The following is a 20,448-nucleotide window of genomic DNA, read 5'->3' as shown; positions in this document are numbered from 1 at the left end:
GCCAACCACACCTATAACTCAAATGATGATTGCCATGCCCTATGTGTTGTGATGAGAACAAAAGACACTCTTCAAGAAACACAACACACACTGTCGTCCTGTGTCTCGTGGCATAGTTGGTCTCAGAATGCACGAAGAGGGAGGAACTGATTAGCCATTGTACTTCAGGTTTGCCAGTCAACTTGCTCTGGCCCTGCTCTCTGAACCAACCTGCCTCAATTCTGCCCCTGCAGCTCAGCAAAACTACACCTCACTGCCACACTAATGTTTTCAAATGTCCCAATCTAAGTCTTTAAAAGTCTATGACCTTCACATAAGCACACCATGAGCTGTACTCATTCTCTGGGTTGCTGTTCAAAGAAGAAGTCTGAATGTCACTTCAACTGGAAACACCACCATAAAAGCTCTTAAATCCCAAGAGAAGGTCTGGTGAAATGTATCTGACACCTGAACTCAGGTCTGCTTGGGCTGCTGCGGTGCGCTACGCACAGCTGTGTGAGCGATTCACTTCCCTGGCTGCATGACATCCCTCCAGCCTGTGTAAATACAGCAAAAGGCACCCATTAGACCTAATTTATTTAAAGGTCTATGCAGTGAAATTAATCATCTAAATTTATGGCATAATATTCGCCTAATTCATGTTTGTCGAGCCATTAATGTGGCCAAGTCTGGATTGTATCACTAAAAGAAACAAGGCTATTTCGTTTCAAGACAACGCTAGACCACCAGAGTCTCCCATACCACCTAGAATCATTCAAATATCTTTGTTGAAATGTATGCATCAAAGTGAGACCAACATACTTGCATATGATGAAAAAGGAAGAGAATGAATGTGGACTACTGGGTTCAAAGAGCCAGTTACTGTTTTCACTCTGACTAACGTCTGTGTTATTGAAGACTGGTGAAAGGTTAATAAGAATAAAAAAAAATCCAGCTTATAAAAGGCACGCATAGAGTATATACACTGCACTGTCGGACACAGATGGTGTATAAGCACCTGACTTTGTGCATATTTTACTTGCACAGATGTAAGACGGAGTGATGTTAAATGATCCATAGTTTCCTGATGAGGCAATAGGAACCTCAGATACATGTCAGGAGGTCACTGCTGAAGGTTCTGAGGTTAGACAGCCTGAAGACCAAAGTAAGAGTCTTTCATTTAAGTGAATCCTGCACATTTGCGTGTATATCCAATATGTGTTACGCGTGCACAGGCGCAAGCGGAAATCGCAATGTTAAAATGCAATTGTCTCTCCGCGATCCTGCGCTTATTCTTTACACACATCTAAGTGTTACAGTATGTGCGGAATAAACAAGTAAAGGAGCCTTTCGTCTCCACCTGAGCAGGCTATCCCAGACATGACCACACCAGGGTGGATCTGTGCGGAAGCGAGGGACATGATCTGTCCTGGGGCTCAGGCTGTGTGTCATTTGAGGAGTGTCATCAAAGCTGGGTTAAGGCAACAGTCAGAGCTCACGATCAGGAAACATATAATAATTGGATCACCTCAGGGCTGGTTCGGGATAATAAGCGGATGTAAACTGCCTCACAGCAGGGGCTGCAGGGTGGAGAGTGGGGCATGGTCTCATTGTACACCACAACATCTGTTGATAAAACCATGGAAACACAGCTGTCTGCCCAGAGGCTACAAAGGGAACACTGAAAAGCACGGACATAAAAGTAGAAAAGAAAAAAAAAGGACAAGGACACATACAGGCGCACACAGAAGTCCCAAGATCTACTGACAAAAGGATCTTTGTCAACAGAATGGAAGAATGTTTTCTGCCAAAGCATGAAAATCAGTCATTTTGATATTGTACCGTTGGATGGATATATGACACAGAAAGTGTAGGGGACTCACCCTGCTTACCATCAAGCTAACCTTCACTGCACACAGCTGCCTCAATCCCTCTTTCACCCTCCATCCATCATCATTACATCCTCCAGCAGACACGCACACACAAGATACACGTACACAACACACACATGAACATATAAAGGAAGAGATGCTGCAGGCGTTCCCCCTCATTAACGCTTGCTCCTTCTTTGATTATTTTTCCTGATCATTTCCAGCACCGCAAGCCAGTTGTTACATCCTGTTTCCAGGGAATCCATTTCCTGTCAAACCACACTGAAGCGTCACTCTGGCAAACATGTGGTGAACTGCAGTCTACAGTAGGTGCATAAAACCGCCTTGATTTGTTCTCGAGCAACTATGGCATTAAAACATTTGCTGAGCTGCCCAACACACTCTGACAGCCATGTAGTTAGATCACATTTAAATTCAACTACTATGGTCTGAATCAAAACTTGTTTGGTCATGTGATAATTAAATCTCCATAACAACTAAGCAGAGTCTATTGTCTGCTGATGAAGGCCACAAAATGCTGCAAAAAGTTACAGAAGATTTGCAACATGTGAACCCTTTTTTCAAGAATTTTGTTGTAGAATGGCAGCTTTACATTATGCTCATCACTAGCAGCCTACAGCCTGGACTGTGCTCTTTGAAGCCCAATTTGTTAAAATTAATTTTGTCACTCAGTTTCACTGCACATGCACTGCAGGAGGGCAGCATGTATGTACAGCAGATACATAAATGATACAGATATAAGTCAATCAACCTGCTTGTCACACAATCACAGAAAGGTATGCTTACCTGACGAGGAATGGATCAATTTGAACCCATGATTGTACTCGACATATAATGTTTGTCTCACTAAAATCCTCTGCTGAAAGTAAGAGTAATTGTGTCCACACTGAAGAAACAATCAAGAAATTTTACCCTTTTTTTTCTATATATCCAAGAACTGGAACCTCACAGTCACTGTTTTATTTCAAATTAAATGTACTAGATTCTCGCCAATAAATGAAAAGAACATAATGTCCCTAAAACAAGAGGATCCATATTATATTTCTGCTTCTTCTGGTGTAATTGTCCTGTTCAGAGACTTTCTGTTTACAAAGACTGGATTTTCTGTAAGTGGGAGTGAAAACTCTTGTGGCACCACATGTTTGTGTAAGTGTGTCTTTGTAAATCTGTGCGTGCATGTGGGTGTATGTGTGTATGAAATTAGAGGTTAAGTGGTCTGAGCAAAGCAGGGTGACCCTGAGGAGAGAGGAGGTCAGAACAAAAAGAAAGGGGCTTATTGTCTCTGGCTGTCTCTATCAGCACCTCGCTGCCTTCTGGTTAACCAGCCGCTGACAGGCAGCCGACCATGCAAAGCCCTCATTGCTCTCTGTGTTTATGTGTGTTTTTGTTTGGTTTCAAAATAGGAAAAAAATGCAGAGAATACATACACTACATATGGGGTAAACGATCACGCAAATGAAAATCCAACTAATCTAACTTTCTGCCTTTTTTTTGCTGTGTCATGCATATTTAGACAGCACAACTAAGGCACGCATGTTAATGCACACGCATAAGTAACCGTATGCGCACTCTTGCGTTTTTGTCGGCTCCTTCGTCGTGCACATATTTATCTCATTCCCTGCGTAAACCATTAAATATCTCATAACTCCACTTTATTGGTTTTCCACATGGCCTCTGAAGAACTTGCGGGGGCTTTATTTTGGACCGTGCCATGTTTGTTCTAGGGGGCCCGATACGGTGCTACTCACACTCAAACCACACCAATTCACGAACCCAGGAGCTAGCTGTTGGGTCTGAGAAGGGTGACCATGGTCAGTCAGGTTCAGATGAGGTCACATGAAAAAACTGGTCTGCAATGGAACGTGAACAGCACTGTTCTAAACACAACCTCACTGTTGGCTTTGGTGAGCTCATGATATTCGCACCTCAATTTGTTAAATTATTGTAGTGATATCAACAGATAGGGGATGAGAATGGACAGGAAAGGAGAAGCAAGAAAGAAAATGGGACAGAAGACAGATAGTATGAGGGAAGAGAAAATATGAACAGCGGGAGCAAAAGTGAATGAGGCAGAAAGAGAGACACAGAGAGAGACCACAGCAGGGGGACAGTGCAGGGTGGAGTGCAACCAGGTTGAGACCACATCTTTTCTCTGCCTCACTACCTATACGAACTATCAATCAGCAAAGAGAACAAGGAAAGATCAACAAAAACAGTCCAGCAGGGACTACAGCACACTGTACCATCACATCACTCACTGACAAAAGCCCACAGCCTTCTATATCCATCAAGCAGCCTGATTCTCACTTTTCACTTCCTTTTGTCGCTCCATCTATTCTCGACTCTCTCCCTCTCACGCTCCAGATTTCTTTCTTATTTTCCTCTTGTTTTCCCTATTCATCACTGTCACCGCGGTCGATGTTAGCAAGTCATTTCTGAGTCATCTACATCTTCTTCGAGTCATTACATTTCAACCTCAAAATCAAAACTCTGTAGAGGTCTTCTGGCAGACACGCAGCAAAAGCTGGTGATGAAAGAGAACACGAGATATTCGAGGTCACATGTGAGGAGGTTAAAATTAAATTCTCTGGAAATACAGATATGTTGCCACATCGTAAAAGATGCATTAAAGGCATGATGCTTCTAACACTTCTTTTGGCATTGGGTAAGAAAATATCAAATGTTCTATTTCTGTGTTATTTATCCGCCTGATTCTGACTTGAATCGGGAACCTGTCCAGTCCTCTCTTACAAAAGATTAATTATAGCAAATGGGTTTTCTGCAGCAATCACAAATTGGAGGAGAAAACAGTGCTGCACTTTCTCAAGAAGCTCGGTTCAACAGTCTCTCATGTTACTCCGTATACACGTGTCGGTTGGTGCACTGCCAAAGAGATAATTAAAAAGAAGACATTGCTAATGTGTGATGCTGAAAGCCCTGAAAGTTTGTCCAAAGAAACTTCTTAAAGAACAGTAACCGTGCAGGGTTTTGCATACTTGCAAAGAGTTTTTCATGCCCTGCAAAGAGACGTTAATGGATGCCAACAAAAAATCACCAGTGTAAAAATTATAAGATTAGACAATATGTTTTTTTTTTACTAGATTTGATAACAAATAACGATAATAATGATAGCAAATAACAAGGAAGTGCATAGAAAAGTCTCATTGCATTTAGTGTATGAAAACTGATAATGCTTACTTAAAGACCTAGTCATCCTTTAAAAGAGACGAGAAAAATCCTCCTATGGTAAGATGCACGGGTCCAAATGGAAATAATACTGTTTTTGCAATGACAATCATTAAAGAGACACATATTGTATTTTATTTGAATTTAAGTATAAAATACTTTGTAAAGCCAAAGCACATTTGTGAAACAGTTTATAAGGAATTTATGCTGCACTTCTAGTATGTTGGGCGTCATTGTTTTGTTGTGATGGTATTGTGCTACGTTTAGTTTTCCGTAAAGCCCAACCAGAGTCTTAAATCTTTAAAACCTATGTCTGACACACACTCCCCCTTAATTAGCTAACTGTACATTTCTAACTTGGTGTGCAACTAAAAACAACTAAATCGATCAAACATTCCTGTTCATATTCATATTCAAAATGATTTTCTCACAGAAAACCAAACATAGTCAAAGCGAAACCCTTTGTCTCTGGGGTTTTGGCCTGTTCCTTTGTTGCTGGCTGGTTAAATATGCAGGAAGGTCTCTGATAGGTTACCTGATCTGCTAGAGTATCATTACAGCCCCGCATTGTCCTGATCAGGCCAGGAAAGACACACACATCTACTGTATTAAAGGGTTAAGTTTCCACCGACATTGGCAGACTCACAATGCACACACACAAGGGCATGCTCATTATTTTCCACATTTTCCAGCTATCTGGAGACAGATTCAATCACGCCCATTAAGAAGCTGTCCTTAACTTTGACTGACAAATAAATACACTTCCATTTTCTCATTCCCTTGCTCACAGTGCCTGCTCTGTTCAGCCGCCAGTCCCTGCTCAGTCCCATCCGGATGTGAACGGCTTTAGAGGCAAATGTCTGTGAAGATGAAGCTGCTCTTCAAGTCTGAGACACCCGTCTGTCTGTGGGGGAATGCGCTGGAGTGCCAATCACTGTCATTCATGATGAGACCCACCTGGCACACACAAGCAGGGGTGTGACGTGCCGTTAGTCAGAAGGAGACAAAAGGCAATGTGGGGCTCTTGAGAAACTTTATAAGATGTGTGAGGGAAGATGAAACAAACTGCAGAAGAGAGACAAAGTAATAATATAAGTATATGGAAAAATTGAGGTGAGGATGACTGTTCACTCTGGCTGAATGACTGACAGGCAGCAGAGGAATGCTGGGACACTGAAACACACTAAATTTCTCTGCTCATTCTCTGACTTGCCCACTTAGTCCAGGAAACCTTAGCCATTCCCAAGCGGGGGAAAAAAATGCCACTTCAATAGCTGGAAAAATCACTTGGGACAGGAGATGAGAGTTGAGCAATCAGCCCTGACAGTGTGTGTTGTGTGTCTGTGCGTGTGTGTTTTTGTTTGTTTGTTGTGATCAAGATCTGATTACAGTAGCTGCAGCAGCAGCCGATGAGAAGTGAGAACATAACGATGTGCCCAACATCAGAAGCATTATAGTCGATTAGACCACTCCCTTGTCATGCATCCACAGAGTAATGCACAACAGACACACAAAGAGCCACTACCCATTCAAGGAAACACTTTTAATTTCAGCTTTGGTAGAGACATTTGGAAATCACTCAATATGGTTCATGGTTTTTGATAGCCTAACATGTAGTTGGCGAGTCAAAGTCAGTGTTATTGCACTCTGCAAAGGTGTGTGTGTGTGTGTGTGTGTGTGTGTGTGTGTGTGTGTTCAGCTAGAGAGAGCTAGAGAGATTTAAGAGATTAAACATACTGCATCATGGGTTGGTTGGCAACGGTTTGCTAAACCTGCCCTGCACCCACACACACACACACGCAAAGTTGCACATAATGTATTGTTTTCACACGCAATGTGTTGCCAACTGAAGTTTAATAGTTCAACTTTAAAAACAATATTAGTTGTATGACTTTATGTTCATGTGCATAATAGCAAATGGTTAACCTAAGCTGCAAATACAAGTCGTGAAAAATCTTTGGCTAACCGTAAGTGGTTTCATAATATCAGATGACTAAACGAGGAATAAAAATATCCCTGATACTGATCTACTGTGGTTCCCACAATTAGTTAAGACTGCAGTGAGCACAAGGCAGTTCATTTGGGGATAAAAAAATCCAAATTTGAAATTATATTTGGGGGGAGGGCACATCTCTTCTTTTACCCATAAAATCATACCTTTGACAAATGCCAAACTGTGCATGCGCAGACATTTTTTTTAACATGCCATTTCAGTAGGACACACACACAAAAACACGTACACTCACAAAAACCACCCACTGAAAACCAATTCCTTTAAGTATGATGTATTCAGCTAACTGCAAGGGCCAAAATTCCTTGCACATGTATGGACAATTAGGGCTAATTTTGGCCCAAATTGCTTCCTGTAATGATGAGTGGACATAGTTAGCAGGCCGCTCTCAACAAAGATCTAAAGTATCAGTTCCAGCTCTCGAGAGTGATAGAGAAAAATGCTACCCCACACACATACCTCCATCTCTGCACATACAGCCCAGCTCCATCCCTAACAGCAGTGATAAAATCATTAGAGCCGCAGAGTTTAGAAACTTCAAACATGAAGAAGAAAAAGCTGCCAGCTTTCTTCAGCCTCCTGACTGACCCGCCCACACGTACGAGCCCACTGGTGGACTGAAGGAGCCACATGCACAGACATTTTTTCCACCCACCTAAACGTCCATCAGAGAAACTGAAAGAGGAAGAAACTAAGGAAGAAAAAGACAGGATTCTGTGCACTTGCACAGTTTCTTTCTGTGTCTAAACAAACACAAAGATCACCTTAGGTTCCCAGCATGTCAGTATGATGACCTCTTTCATCTCATAAGCATGCATTCATGCAAAGTGGTCATAAATGCTATTTTGTCAGGATCATTTACACTGTATTTTTGACAACTGGTCAAAAAGCAAATTTTCTTCTGGACCTGGACTGCAAAATCTTAGTTTCAACAAATTAGCTAAACATTAAACGAGCAAAGTACTAAAATCCAAAAAGGAGGGGTAACAGGAAATAAACACACTGAAATGCAATCCCTTTTCATCCCAAGTGATGTCACAGGAAGATAAAACGATCACGACACATGACAGACTACTGTTATTATCGTTGCAATCGGTACAGACAGCTTTCAAACAGCCTCATCCATCTGAGGCTGTGTACATCTTTGACAGTGTTTTTCAGGAAACTGGAGTAGCTCAGTGCATCGTGATGAGTGTTTGCATATGTGTGGGTGTATTTGTGTGCAATCATGCATCTGTTGATTTTGTGTGTGCGCACACTTACCTCTGTCTGCAGCGTGTTGGCGCGTTGCTCCTTGGCACTGAGCGACTCTTTTAGCACCTCGATGTGTTGCTTGCAGTCGGAGTTCTGATTGGTGAGTGTTTCTAGTTTGGTCTGCAGGGCCTGCATCTCTGACTCCTTCCTGTTCAGCTCCTGCTTCAGCTGCTCGATCTGCCAATCACACATACAAACACATAAACAAATCAGCTATCAAAACCTTTTTTCATCACTGTTGAATGAACTGATAGAATAGCAGATAATAAATAGATTCAAAAGTGAGAAGTAAATATGGATTTTTACACAAACCACACACACGCATAACCACTGCAAAAGAAAGAAATCTTGTACATTACTGAACCTGACCAATTTCTACCAAATCACAGGCTTAATTTTGTTCTTGTTTTGTTTGTTTTTTTAATATGTGAACATTCTAGATACAAATTAATAGTGTCATATCTATTACATATAATTTCTTTTAACTTTGAAAAAAGAAAGCCAAAAATATGTCTAATGTTGTGACACAATGTGGTAAATTAAAGCATTTTATCCCTCATTTATTACTAGATGCCATATCTGATATTTTCTACCTCATCTTGGCAGAATCTTAATGCTGATATACTGTATGCCCTTTTTTCCTAATTACAGAAAACATTAAGACTCTCCTGTATGAGAATAACATATTGTTATACCTACCCTTACTGCGGTACACCCTCATGGACATAATAAGAAAATAACGCCATCTTGTGAGTAAAGTGTGCCATATTTATCTATATGTAACATAAAACTGTAAACTTTTTAGTCTGACAGTCTGCCTGTCAACTTTCATTTTAAGCAGATGCATATTATTTGTTTGAAAGCCTTAATTGGCCGACACCAGTGATGATGCTGATATCAGTGTCCATCCCTATTTATTGCAACCTACATATGTCAGTTGTGTGGTGAAATATTTATTTGGAGAGATGATATTGCAATATTGAATCATCACACAGCCCTACGTTATCAGTCCTCACTCAGGAAGCCCAGGCCTACTGTGCGGACACACCAAGCCAAAATGTGAAAATTAAAGGGAGACCAAGACAGATTGTTTTAGGGAAAGCTATATAGAAAATCACAGAAAAACCACAAAGGAAATCAAAAGTACTAACAGAGGGAGGTTTCTGTGGTGGAGCTAGCTATGTACAGAACCCTGTTGTCTGTCAACTGGTGCCAAAAATGCACAAAGCTGATTAGAAGAGAGATTTCTCGAATTGTTTGAGCAGGGTTCACTTCAAGAAAGAGAGAATCTGAGTTGACCAGAGTTTGGCCAATGAGAAGTCAGCCACAGAGAGTAACAAAAAAAAGCAGGAGTGATAGAGTAGGAGGAGACGGGGGGACAAAATGTAAAGCAAAAATGGGCTGAGTGGTGAGAGAATAGCAAGACGGGGAGAAAAACAAGTCCGGAAATGAGCAGGCGGCAGCCTCAATATAATGATGAAAAGATAGAGCATCGTAATTAAAATAAGTGGCAAAGATTTCAAAGCTTATTAGCGAATGAAAGAAATAATGAGAGAGGAGAGAGACTAATGAGAGGGGTACTTCTGCTTGTTCTGTGATCCAAGGCTGTTGGGTGGGGAGGAGGAAGGTGGGAGCTGGTCTGATGGAAGACACACATGGTGACAAGGCCTGCTCCTACAAAGACACAGAGACAAGAAGACAGCAAGCCACTAAACTACATCACTGCCTGAGTGCTCAACCACACTCCTTGACACACCTCAACCACACAGCCGAGGCTTCAGAAAGGTTTACTGGGGAAGTTTTCTGAGAACTGGACAAATATATGTGCCTGTTTTAACGCCTACTTATCATACTTAAATATATTTTCATGTTCTCAGAAGCCATTTTCTGGTGTTTGAATAGATCAAAGTCCAGGGGTGAAACCAGAGAGGGCATCGATGTTGCCCTCTCTGGTTTCTCTTATCACAGTGGCACCTCAACACCAGCCACCACCGCCGCTGAAAGACCAGGACCCTAAACACTTCAAGGATATAGAATGAATCTGTGCATATCCGTGCGTGTGGTGATTTTCTGTACTTCTGTGTGACTGTACGCAGAAAGACGAGACATGGGAGAGAGAGCCAGGGCCATCACAGTGATGTATATCACTCCAGGTCAGTATGGGTGAACAGAGAGCTCTTTCCTCTGTTCCTCTGTTGTATGCTCACATTCATCTGTCATGGCTCCATTCACAAAAACATCTCTTTTATGATTGCATCTGGAACTTCCCTGATGCAATGACAAATGGGCGCTACAAAGAGCACCATTAACGAACCGAAGGGGAACATTTTCACATGGAGGCAAACTCACTGGCCTCATGGACATTTGGCTAGAAACCTGCAACTACAGTTTACTATGTATATGTTCATAGTCAAATGTGAGTATGTCAGTTTATGCAGCGGTATAGACATTTGTGTGCCGATGAATGAACTAGTTTGCAGCCAGGTCAGGTCTTTCCAAAGATTTTCCTGCCAGCCAAAGGCACGGGTGTAAAATGACACGATGCACCGTAAGCTGATAGTTCCTGAGTTGTTACAGACAGGAAAGTTGTATAACTCCAGGTCATGACACAGGTAAGGCATGCAATAATTTCACAGGAAGTAAAGAAGAGACAAGAAAAACATTTCTCTGCTTACTATTACTCAGAAGCTCACTTCAAACATGAAACAAGAAGTGTAGGAGTTCTTAGCATCCATGCAAGAAGACACAACACACTGTATCATGCAGTTTGCCATTAAGATTTCAATACACTTAAGTCTGCTTCTCCATAAACATGCAGCAACACAAGTAGCATGCACATTAACAGGCTCTCAAGCTCCTAATGTTTTTCAGACAAACGTGCATCACTCCAATCTTGGAGTGTAGCGTCATCTCAGATGGCATGCCGAGATATTCTACCTTAGTCTTCATGAATTTAGAATGGCTCTTGTAGACCTCCACCTGCTTGAGCTCATCCTGCCTGTCATCAGGGTGCAGCAGGCCACTGGTCTTTAACATCTGGACCTCATCCTCTAAGTCTCTGATGTTCCTCTCCAGGGAAGAGATCTTGGTGTCCTACACCGGCAACAGTAGGCAGGGAAAGAGTCAGCAGGGAGTTCGCTATGAATATTATCTGCTGGACTAAAACAAGGACTGACCAACCCCAGGCATTATTAGTGAGACATTTAGCTGTCTACAGATGTATCAGTGCTGTACAAGAGCCCACAAAGAGGGAAGAGAGGAAGTTAACAAACGCTTTAAAGTAAATATTACTTAACAGATGACTGAAAGATCTTTTTACCTACAGTAGCTTGACAGAAAAATCTCCACCCATATGAGTTGGATCTAAATATGAAGCTCATTTAATTGGACTTTTGATCAAAGACTAAGAAAAGAGGAGAGATAACACCATGCAATATCTGTCTCCATCATTCTAAAAAGTATTTGGAAACAGAAAAATCCCATATTCTAAAAATAGAAACACAGCATTTTTACACAAGACCTCAATAATCTAGATTTAAGAGGGAAGTATCTAGGCAGACATTTGTGTATAGCCAAGATGTATTCCTTTGCGGTGTCTATGAGGAAATGGAAGGGCGTGTGACGGACGGCTCCTGAGGTTGTTTTGTTGCATGGGTTCAGACATACGTTAAATGCAAAACCTTGGAAGAGAAGAGAAAGGTAATTGAATAACTGGAAGCAGATTGCATGATGCCATCAGCACAAACCACAGGCAGCGTGTAAGCATCTGACCTCTATTACATCCTCTGACATCAGCCCTGTCAAGCACACGGTGGTGCATATACATCCTAAACACACACACACACACACACACACACACACACACACACATAGACCAGGCAGGAATGCTGAAGGTCCACAAAACACAAGCGCACACAGAAATGGGTGTATGCAAGGACACAGACTTTAAATGTATACCCAGAAACAAAGTCAAGGTAAGGCATTCAGGCATTTGAGGGAGTCCCCACAGGAGGGATTTCAGGGTTGCCATGGGCGAAATATTTCTACATACAAAACTCAACATTTAAATCAAAACAGACAATAAAGAGTGGGCTGATTCGATTCCCAGCAGATCCAGATCATGACTTTATGTCATATATCTGCTCTCTTCCCTGCGTTTCTACTCTCTTTCCACTGTAACTGTCCAATAAAGGCAAACATCCCCAAAAAATAATAAAACAAGAGCACGCCTATGATTGATATCACTTGACAGAATGCACATAAACTATAACGAGGCCGGATCAAGCCCTCTGCTCTGGATGTAGCAGAGTGCAAAAGGACCAGCTGATGACAATAAAAGTTGCTCTCAAATTCCATCGCAAAAAGCCTCATGTCTTGTTAAATACCATTCGGAAAAAAAATTGACATGTGTCGTTTAAGAAGAATATCGGACCAATTCACATTCAGGTATGTAAGAAAATGGGGCCTGTGTCTCCCACCTTGCCATCCATCTATCATGTCATCTGATGAACTAAACAGGAGGTTGATCTGCAACGTGGCCTTGGGGAAACCTTTGATGGTACAACAGGAAACCCCGTGAAATATCTGCTTTTATATGTTCCACAGTCACAATTAGTCTCAAGCTATTACACTTAATGGAATAGATGAAATCACACTGTAGCCATTTGAATTGTTTAGTACTAAACAAATATATTCATTGTTGATGAAGGGTGGAGAATACAGAATAAGCAATGAAAGTGAAGAGTGCCCAAATTTAATTCCCACGCAGGGATGTTATTCAGACATTTAAATAGTTTCACATTTTTTTCATATACTCAATATACTCATATACTCAAAGCAAAGCAAATTCTACCACCCAGAAGAAGTGAAAAAGGTAAAGCCAAGAAAATACCTCAGCTATTATCAGAAACAACATTTAGTAAAATACATGCTGGGCCACAAAACCACTGAAATATCAACTATTGTATGTGACGGTACTGCACTCCAACAAGAGGGAAACACAAATACTGTGTATTTGTAGTATTTGTGGAGTTAACAGAAAGATCAAGAGGTGAGCACTCGGTACAGTACCTGCCAGATAACATCGGGATCAAAACAGAAAGGGGGGTTGGTGTTCTGTAATTGCAAAGCAGAAAAATATATCACTTAGAAAAACCAACAGCACAGACACTGAAACAAAGTCGCGGACATTCGACACAGTTAGAATGTCCGCAGCTATGTCAACACTACACAAAAACAACAGGGGACAGTTTCATAAAGCAGCAACACTTATCTACTGCTCATCAACATCACCAGAGGAAGCTACTGTCTCTCTTACTCTTTACCTTCACCATATGCAAAATGCCTCTGGCAATTGTGTTTGTTGTCTCATTTCTAATTAATTCAGTCAGACTTAATTTGGCTTCATACATTTACTACACTGTGGGCAGCCTGGGTTCGCACATGTGCAGTTTGTTAATAGGCAGACAAATTACAAAGTATGTGTGAAAAATAACTGTGGTTTTGCTGTAAAGGAGCCACTTTTGGAACAAGCGTTTGCTGAATGAACACTAAATATGTGTGTGTGTGTGGGTGTACACACAGACACATGTGGAGTCAACTGCATTTTTCACAGCACTAACGACTTCAAAGGGCTGAGATGAGAGTGAAAGCTTCCATATGTGACATTTGAAACAAATTGAATAAGTGCTCGACTCTGCATGGGCCAATAAAGGGCTTTACTTGGGCATGGCCGCCATGCAGATGGTAGGTAACAGTAAGACAACGTTCCTCAGATTGTTTCTGCGTCTATGTTTGTGTCTGCATTTCAGCCGAGCCAGATCCTCTACTACTGCTCACATTTCAACAGAGCTCATCAATAATTAAAGTTCTGTATGGTATGAAGTTGATACCAAACTAAACCTGAAAACATGTTGCAACTGGAAGAGCAAGAAACGATGCAGAAACAAGATCACAACACGAAATTTCATTTTTTCCCACGACTCATACCAAAGTTTAAATTGCTGAATGTGTTTGGAGATAAATCGACAAACACAGTCTCTAGAACTGCTGTCATGAACCTGAGAACTACTCTACTGCAGTAATACACACTTCTTATGCAGCACGTCCTTACTTAAAATATCCCCTGCTCCTGTGGATTTGAGATCCACTGGGAGTCTTACCTTCATATCAATGACAGTCTGCAGAGCTCTGGTCTTGGCCGGATCGGCCTGGAGCTGGTTGCGACGATGAAGCTCCTGAGGAGGGACCCGGTAAAAATAAGCCTGGCGGCTCATCATCTTTAACACTTTCAAACACCCACAGCTTCAGAGCCACTTAAAAAAAACACACCGATGAGTCTCACCAGTCTCAGTTTGTGTCTCTCCTAGTCCTTCCCACTACATAGTTCTGATGTTATATTTTGCTAAAGAATGCTGTATTATCCTTAACCACAAAAAAATCTTGTTAAAATAAAAAAAAAAAAAACTTTTTCTCTGATCTTTTAGCTGGACCTTGGTCTGATGCTCTCCCAAGGACTTCTTCGGTCCCCAGCAGGTGCTATTTGCTTCACTCTATCTTTTGCTGTCTTTCTGTCTCGAGCAGGTAGCACACAGACTCGGCTTTAAGTCAAATAAATCCGTCTCTGTCACTCTTTCAGTTTGAGTCTTTCGATTTCTTATATCTCACTTGCTTTCTCTGTCTCGCTCGCAGATGTCTCTGGCAGGCTAAGGCTCTTGCTTAGCAACACTTTCTGCCAGCACATGCGCTCAGCTTTTTCTATCAATAATTAATGGTAGCTCTGACCTACAGCTATGCCTACTCAAAAGCACACGGACATTTAAGCTAATAGACAGATTCATTGTGATACATAGAAAGTTGCCGTTTAAAATCGCCCGCTCACCCTCTGCTCTACCAAATCATCACTGCAGTTGCTTCGCTTTAAATGTATCTATTATTGTAGTAGCTTTATTATATCTCTGCATGCATCTATGTGTGACAACTGTGGAACATTCTCATATTCCAAACTTATTTGAATGTTAATTTAGCCAGCAAAGCATCATAGAAAGCAATGTTCTTTTGTAAATGTCATGTTTACACCCACGCAGTCAAACAAATTCACACCCAGACACCACCCAGTACAACCACAGTGTGATCTGCTGGCCACCAAGCAGCTCTACTGGAGCATTCACAGGGGCACCTCGGTTGTGGTTATGAGGGAGCGGCTCTCACTTGAGGGGTACATCAGTGGTGCCAAAATCTGCTCTTTCAGTCCCCACCCAGATTTGTCATTATTGAACCACAGAAGCTCATTTTAAGGACATCACTTCCAACTTCACAGAGGATGCATTGCAGGGCTATTGTGTTTGATTGTACGCTGCTACAGTATTTTGTGCTGCATGGAAACACAAAATAAGCTGCAGGGGATGAAACATAGATCTACACATCCACACCTATTTATTACTCCGCCAAGGAACGCGGCGGAAGGTCAGAAATGACACAAGGACTAAGTGAGATTTTGCCAGTGATGCGGCTTATTGTCTGGATCCACGGATTTGTGAAAGATTTCTGTATCATTGCAAATTAGCGGCACAGCGTCATTGTAACTATGACTACAACTGAACACTACGTCAGCTGCCTGTTGACGATTACATGATTGCGATTCTACTACAAGCAGCCGCTCCAGACCATGAATTTTTTAAAGATTTCATCCACCAGAAATCATACGACTGAGCAGCCCTATCGGAGTACTGCACACTCTGACTGCTTTTCTTGTTTCGAATGAGATGAAACTTTCCCCACATCATGGTAGGTGCAACTGCTGTAAAGCGGCAAAGTTTCCCTGCTTAATAAAGGTTAAAAAAAATATACATGGATATTAAATTCTTAATCAAAAATGCATATACTCCAATTCTATTAAAGGCAAAAATGGAAAAAAAAATGTATATCTAGCTCATCAGGCAGACAGAGGACATAAAAATCATGAACAGACACATACAGCAAAGCAACAGGTTGCAATGATACGTTGCATTCTTCCCAGTTCTACCACTGAAATGAGAGAAGACAAGGTCTTTATCCTTTTATCCAAGTCAGTTGCAGAAACAGAGATTACTGCTGTCAGAGTTTGCTTCCCAATGCTGTCATAATCCTGATCTTCCACTGAGCATATGTGTATTAATGTGTCACTCTGACTGTCTTTTTGACTGCCTGCACACATTTTTTTTTTTTTTTTGGGAGAAAGTGTATCCATTAACTCTTTATCAACAGCAGTTCAACAACAGTTCTTGAAACTGTTGTGTCTCTCAGTGGGGGAAATTAAGTCATGCAAGAGAGCACATCATCAAAGACTGTCTTCCTCTGCTCCACATGTGTCAGAGGACCGCGCATATGGAATGAATAGGATCAAACGTAACACTATAGCAATAAGTGCCGGCATCCTGAATGAAGGATACGGTCAAAAGGTTCAATTCTAGCCTCAAGGCGATGGTGTCATGTCCGCCATGCGAAGACAAGAGCAGGCTCAGAGTCTAGATGGACCCACACACATGCACATTCATCAATCACAGTCCCATCACTTCTCCATCAGTGAGAGCAAAAAGGGGCAAAAGGGAAACACGTTAGCTTGCGACAAATATGGAAATGAAAGCTTCTGTGAGAAACAGGGAGGAGTTGGGGTGGGGGCCTGTGGGGAGCCGATTTGAGGACCGCAATCTTGTCCCGATAAACTTTTCCGCTCAAACATTCTGAGGAATCAACGGAGCGTGGTGAGTATGCGGTGCCTGGGTTTTGTTGGGGAAAAGGGCGCATTTGTGTATTTGTGTGTGTTTGCTGATAGTATTTACAGCAGCCTTCTAATGTTAGTTCAGAGGGGCTTTATTAGCAAAGGCAGAAAGTAGCCAATCAAGAACAGAGGCCTGAAAAGCCCCTCCCTGGACAGGCCTCTCAACAATTAACCAAACCATAACAGATAGCACATCAGCCTGGAGGGAAAAGACGAGAGAGTGGGAAAATTTGATGGGTAAACATACACAGGCAAGAAAGATAAGATAAAAGGAAGATGTGACTCATAAACATCTTGATCTCAAACAATAAGGATTTGCTGACATGAACTTCCACTTGCAAAATGCTAGGACTAGAAATTTTTAAAAGCATTTTTAAAAAAAAAGCTTCATCACTGTTTTTGAAAATAAAGACCTGCCAATTAAAAAAATGCAGCCAGTCATGTTAGAGCAAAACTGTGGCGCCATCAGTGCTCGATCTTTTGCTCTCAACAGCAGAGCCTTGCTATATACTCAGCCTTACCGATCCCATACTGAGTGAGACATCTTCACATACAATAGGGGCCCTAACTCTATTCGGGTGAAAGTAGATATGCCATCTTGGAGTTAAAATCTCACTGTGAGAGCATGCATGTTGGTGTGTGCACGTCTTTGGCAGCAGGTCAGGGCTGGGCAGGAACAGACCAGTGGTGCAGCTGTTAGTGTTGGGTCTACAGGGACCTGGCGGCTGGGGAGAGTCAATTAGGCCCAGATTTATACCTCTCAGCGAGTATGTGAGTGTGTAGGTGTGCACCATCATACAGAACTTTGGCTCACACTTCGTGCATGTAATCGCTGCAGTGGTTAAAATCTAATAGAACACTGCCACTTTGTGGATTGTGCAAGTACTGCAAAAATTTACATTTACCGGTAAGAATTATACAGTGAAAGCCATCTGAAATGAGCTCAAATATGCCACTCTAGATGTGGCTTACACATCATTCCTACTGATCTCAAGTTGACCAGTCAAGGTTAGTTATTCTAACAACAAAGTGAATAGGCTGACAAAGAGTGTTTCTTTGAACGTCAACAGCTAAGATGGGCTGACAGCTGACAAACCTGAACAGGAAACACAAGTGAGAGAGAGCGACTACACATCCACCGAGACATCAGCAGGTGAAGGCATGATTGAGTGGGCTCTATATCCATACATGCTGCTCACCCGCAGACCATGCACACATAAACACAGACAGCTGGTGCAAGCCATTTCGCATCTGGCCGTGGTCTGTCAGTCCCGAATGGGAAAACAGAGACACAAAGGAGAAAAGACAGACATAAAGAGATTTCAAACCTGTGTGGACCCTTCCTGTTTTCTGATTTGCATTGTGCAAATGTGTATATGTTGATACACTTTCACACATCATTCACTTCAGCATTCCTAGTATAAAAACATGATATAAACACAAATTTAAGATGACAATTTCTCTTGATCCCAAAAAGCAATGCCCAGATGTCAATTCTCAGTCATGTTTAAATGACCAAAAAAGGAGAGGCAAAGTAAAAATGGAGGGATTTATGATCCCAGTTTAAGGTAAACAAGCTGGACCATTTAGAAGAGAGTAATGGGTGCTGTAATTAAAGACAGTTGGGTTGGTTTCCTTTGGAGCTAATCAGAAAACTAAGAGTAGTGTCTCTTAATAGAGGCAATAGCTGCATCATCATCAATGGTTTGCCTTCACCATGACAAGTATAAGGCTAAATTATCTCTATGACACATAAACAAAGGCAAGAGGCCTTCAATGGAAGCAGGCTGCTTCTTACAGTGCAATAAATCCTTCAATTACTCTGTAGTCAGAATAACCTGTAACACTTAAATTCTACACCAGGAACAAAGGGATGAAAAGGCCACACTGTCAAATGAACTATTCTTCAGTGCAATGTTAATAAACCAGCTTATCAAACCCTGAAAGTTTAAATATTGAAGAATGAAGTTTGAGGTGTTGGAAAAAGTTAAAGGTTGAGTCTGAGATTCTGGAGAAGGATTGTTGACATTTAGCTAGGTAGCATATTTAGATAGTTAGCATGTGCTAGATTTAGCTTCCCTCTCGCTTCATTGACCCCTTAACCGTATTTCCCCTCCCCCTCTCTTTCTGTTGATCCTGTGCATGAGCTTAAACATGCGCAAACTCGAACGTGGACGGGACATGCTGGAATAGTGTTGTGTTGATCAGAACCAGAATTGTGTATGAGCATAGATTTTTTTTTTTTTTTTATGCACACACAAAAAGTGAGTGCAAGTGAACCATTTGAATATTGGACTAGAATTGTACACGTCACACTTAAAACATTAAAAGAAACAAAAACATATATGCCTTTACTTTTGAAAAATTGTTCAGAACTTTGTAATTAATACTTCAGCTTAATTGTTTTTTGGTCATTTTTTTGAGTATAGTTTAATGTGCAGTACTATTTCCGTTTATTGTGTTTATTCTGCATTTATTTTTTAACACAAAGTAATTTTCTCAGCAATTAATTTTATGCATAAACATTACATTATTCACTATCCTGAATATGTTTAACTCATATCTATTACAATACAAGTATTTTATAGCTACAGTTCCATATTATTGCTAAAGTATTACACAAATAAAAGCTAAAATATTGTATCGCATGTATGTGCATGTGTGTGTCAGTGAGTGTGTGTGACTCCACAATCACACTGACACACACTCGCAGACACACACATATGTTCGTCACCTCATCTCAACCTCAGAGGAGACCATAAGGAAACTAAAGGGGGAAAAAAATGAAAGAACAACAATCGGCTCTCTTTTCAATCAGGGAGGTCAGTGTTTTCGCTCATTAATCATACATTAATATTCAGACAAACACAGCCTGTTTTTCTTCTTTAGAAAAACAGAACTATCCTCCCATCTCTCCCTCCCTCTGGCACACCTCTCACCTCCTCCACCTCCATAGCACAGTATGTGTTAAGCTCTCGAGCAGTTAAAAATAGTACAACACAGTGTGTGTGAACAGGTACTCACCTCTGACACACACGCATGGTAAGGTCCCATACGTCACACACAGACACTCATACACATTCACACACATGCACCAGCAGGGCCCACTAGCATGTTAGCATGGGCTGGAACACCCGCACTCCCCTGTGATGCAACCACCGCAGCGCCCAAAACACCCGGCATGGGTGGATATCCCATCAACCACCGGCAGCCCAGAGTGGGAGTGTTCTCGCTTGAAACACTAAGCCGATAGGCTCCAGATGTGTACGCATGGTCACATGCGCGTACACACACACACACACACACAAAACCACACACACATACACACATTTTTTATGACTGGGCACAGTAGACTCAGAGAGGCAGAC

At 41.6% G+C, this 20,448-nt stretch overlaps 1 protein-coding gene across 1 annotated transcript in view; it reads right to left on the bottom strand.

Moving 5' to 3' along the window:
- LOC111574389 (ERC protein 2-like) overlaps positions 1–20,448 on the bottom strand; it is a 71,061-nt gene that overhangs the window by 41,281 nt on the left and 9,332 nt on the right. Inside the window, exons 5-6 of the mRNA XM_055012808.1 lie at positions 11,260–11,415; positions 8,332–8,499 (exon numbers count right to left, since the gene is read on the bottom strand). Coding sequence (XP_054868783.1) covers positions 8,332–8,499; positions 11,260–11,415 — 324 coding nt within the window. The remainder of the gene's footprint in view (positions 1–8,331; positions 8,500–11,259; positions 11,416–20,448) is intronic.

Source organism: Amphiprion ocellaris, chromosome 8 (assembly GCF_022539595.1).
Source record: "Amphiprion ocellaris isolate individual 3 ecotype Okinawa chromosome 8, ASM2253959v1, whole genome shotgun sequence".
NCBI classification, from domain to species: Eukaryota; Metazoa; Chordata; class Actinopteri; family Pomacentridae; genus Amphiprion; species Amphiprion ocellaris.
The sequence above is the reverse complement of the archived record's forward strand: the minus strand, read 5'-3'. Positions and strand labels throughout refer to the sequence as shown.